This window comes from Myotis davidii, unplaced genomic scaffold (assembly GCF_000327345.1).
Source record: "Myotis davidii unplaced genomic scaffold, ASM32734v1 C63153024, whole genome shotgun sequence".
Lineage (NCBI taxonomy): Eukaryota > Metazoa > Chordata > Mammalia > Chiroptera > Vespertilionidae > Myotis > Myotis davidii.
The window spans coordinates 1-748 of NW_006364112.1; the positions used below are offsets into that span (position 1 = coordinate 1).

Consider the following 748-nt stretch of genomic DNA (forward strand, 5'->3'; position numbering starts at 1 on the left):
ATATAAAACTATATACATTTTGAAAGGCATTAAATAATGAAATATGGTAAGGTTAAAAGGAACCTGGAAGAACGGGTAGGTGAAGAACCAAAGAGAAAGCCTAGAAAGTGAAAAGCAAAAAGTAGAACATCTCCTAGACTCACCTTGAAGTTCTCAGGATCCACGTGCAGCTTGTCACAATGCAGTTCACTCAGGCTAGCAAAGGTGCCCTTCAGGTTGTCGAGATTCTTCAGACCCTCGCCGAAGGAGTTCAGCACTTTCTTGCCGTGGGCCTTCACCTTACTATTGCCCATCACAGCAGCGGCATTGGACAGGTCCCCAAAGGAGGTGAAGAACCTCTGAGTCCAGGGGTAGACCACCAGCAGCCTGAGGGGTGAATGCAGCACAGAAGACAGAGGGAGTCAGTGCCTGTCAGAAACTCACACACCCAGCTTCCACTCGCTCTCCTTCTGCCTGGATACCTACCTGCCCAGGGCCTCACCACCAACCTCATCCACATTCACCTTGCCCCACAGGCCAGAGACAGCGGCCTTCTCGTCAGCAGTCAGATGCACCATGGTGGCTGTTTGTGTAGTTGCTAGTGAACACGGTTGTGTCAGAAGCAAGTGTAAGCACCAGCTAACCCTGCTCTTCTTTTATGTCCTGCCCTGGCCCCTGCCCTCCCAGCTCCTGTGAGCAGATTGGCCCAGGCCAGGGTGTGGTTCTGCAGAGTGAGGACTCAATGATGACAGTTATGCCTGTCCTTGCC

General features: G+C 51.6%; 1 protein-coding gene across 1 annotated transcript; it reads right to left on the reverse strand.

The window, feature by feature from the left end:
• Positions 1–6: 6 nt before the first annotated feature.
• On the reverse strand, positions 7–622 carry LOC102767177 (hemoglobin subunit beta-like). Its single transcript, XM_006777682.2, has 2 exons — positions 466–622; positions 7–366 (listed from the first exon to the last, which is right to left on the reverse strand). Exons 1-2 carry the CDS (start codon positions 555–557, stop codon positions 30–32), a joined length of 429 nt encoding a protein of 142 aa, XP_006777745.2. The 5' UTR covers positions 558–622; the 3' UTR covers positions 7–29.
• Positions 623–748: the final 126 nt, after the last annotated feature.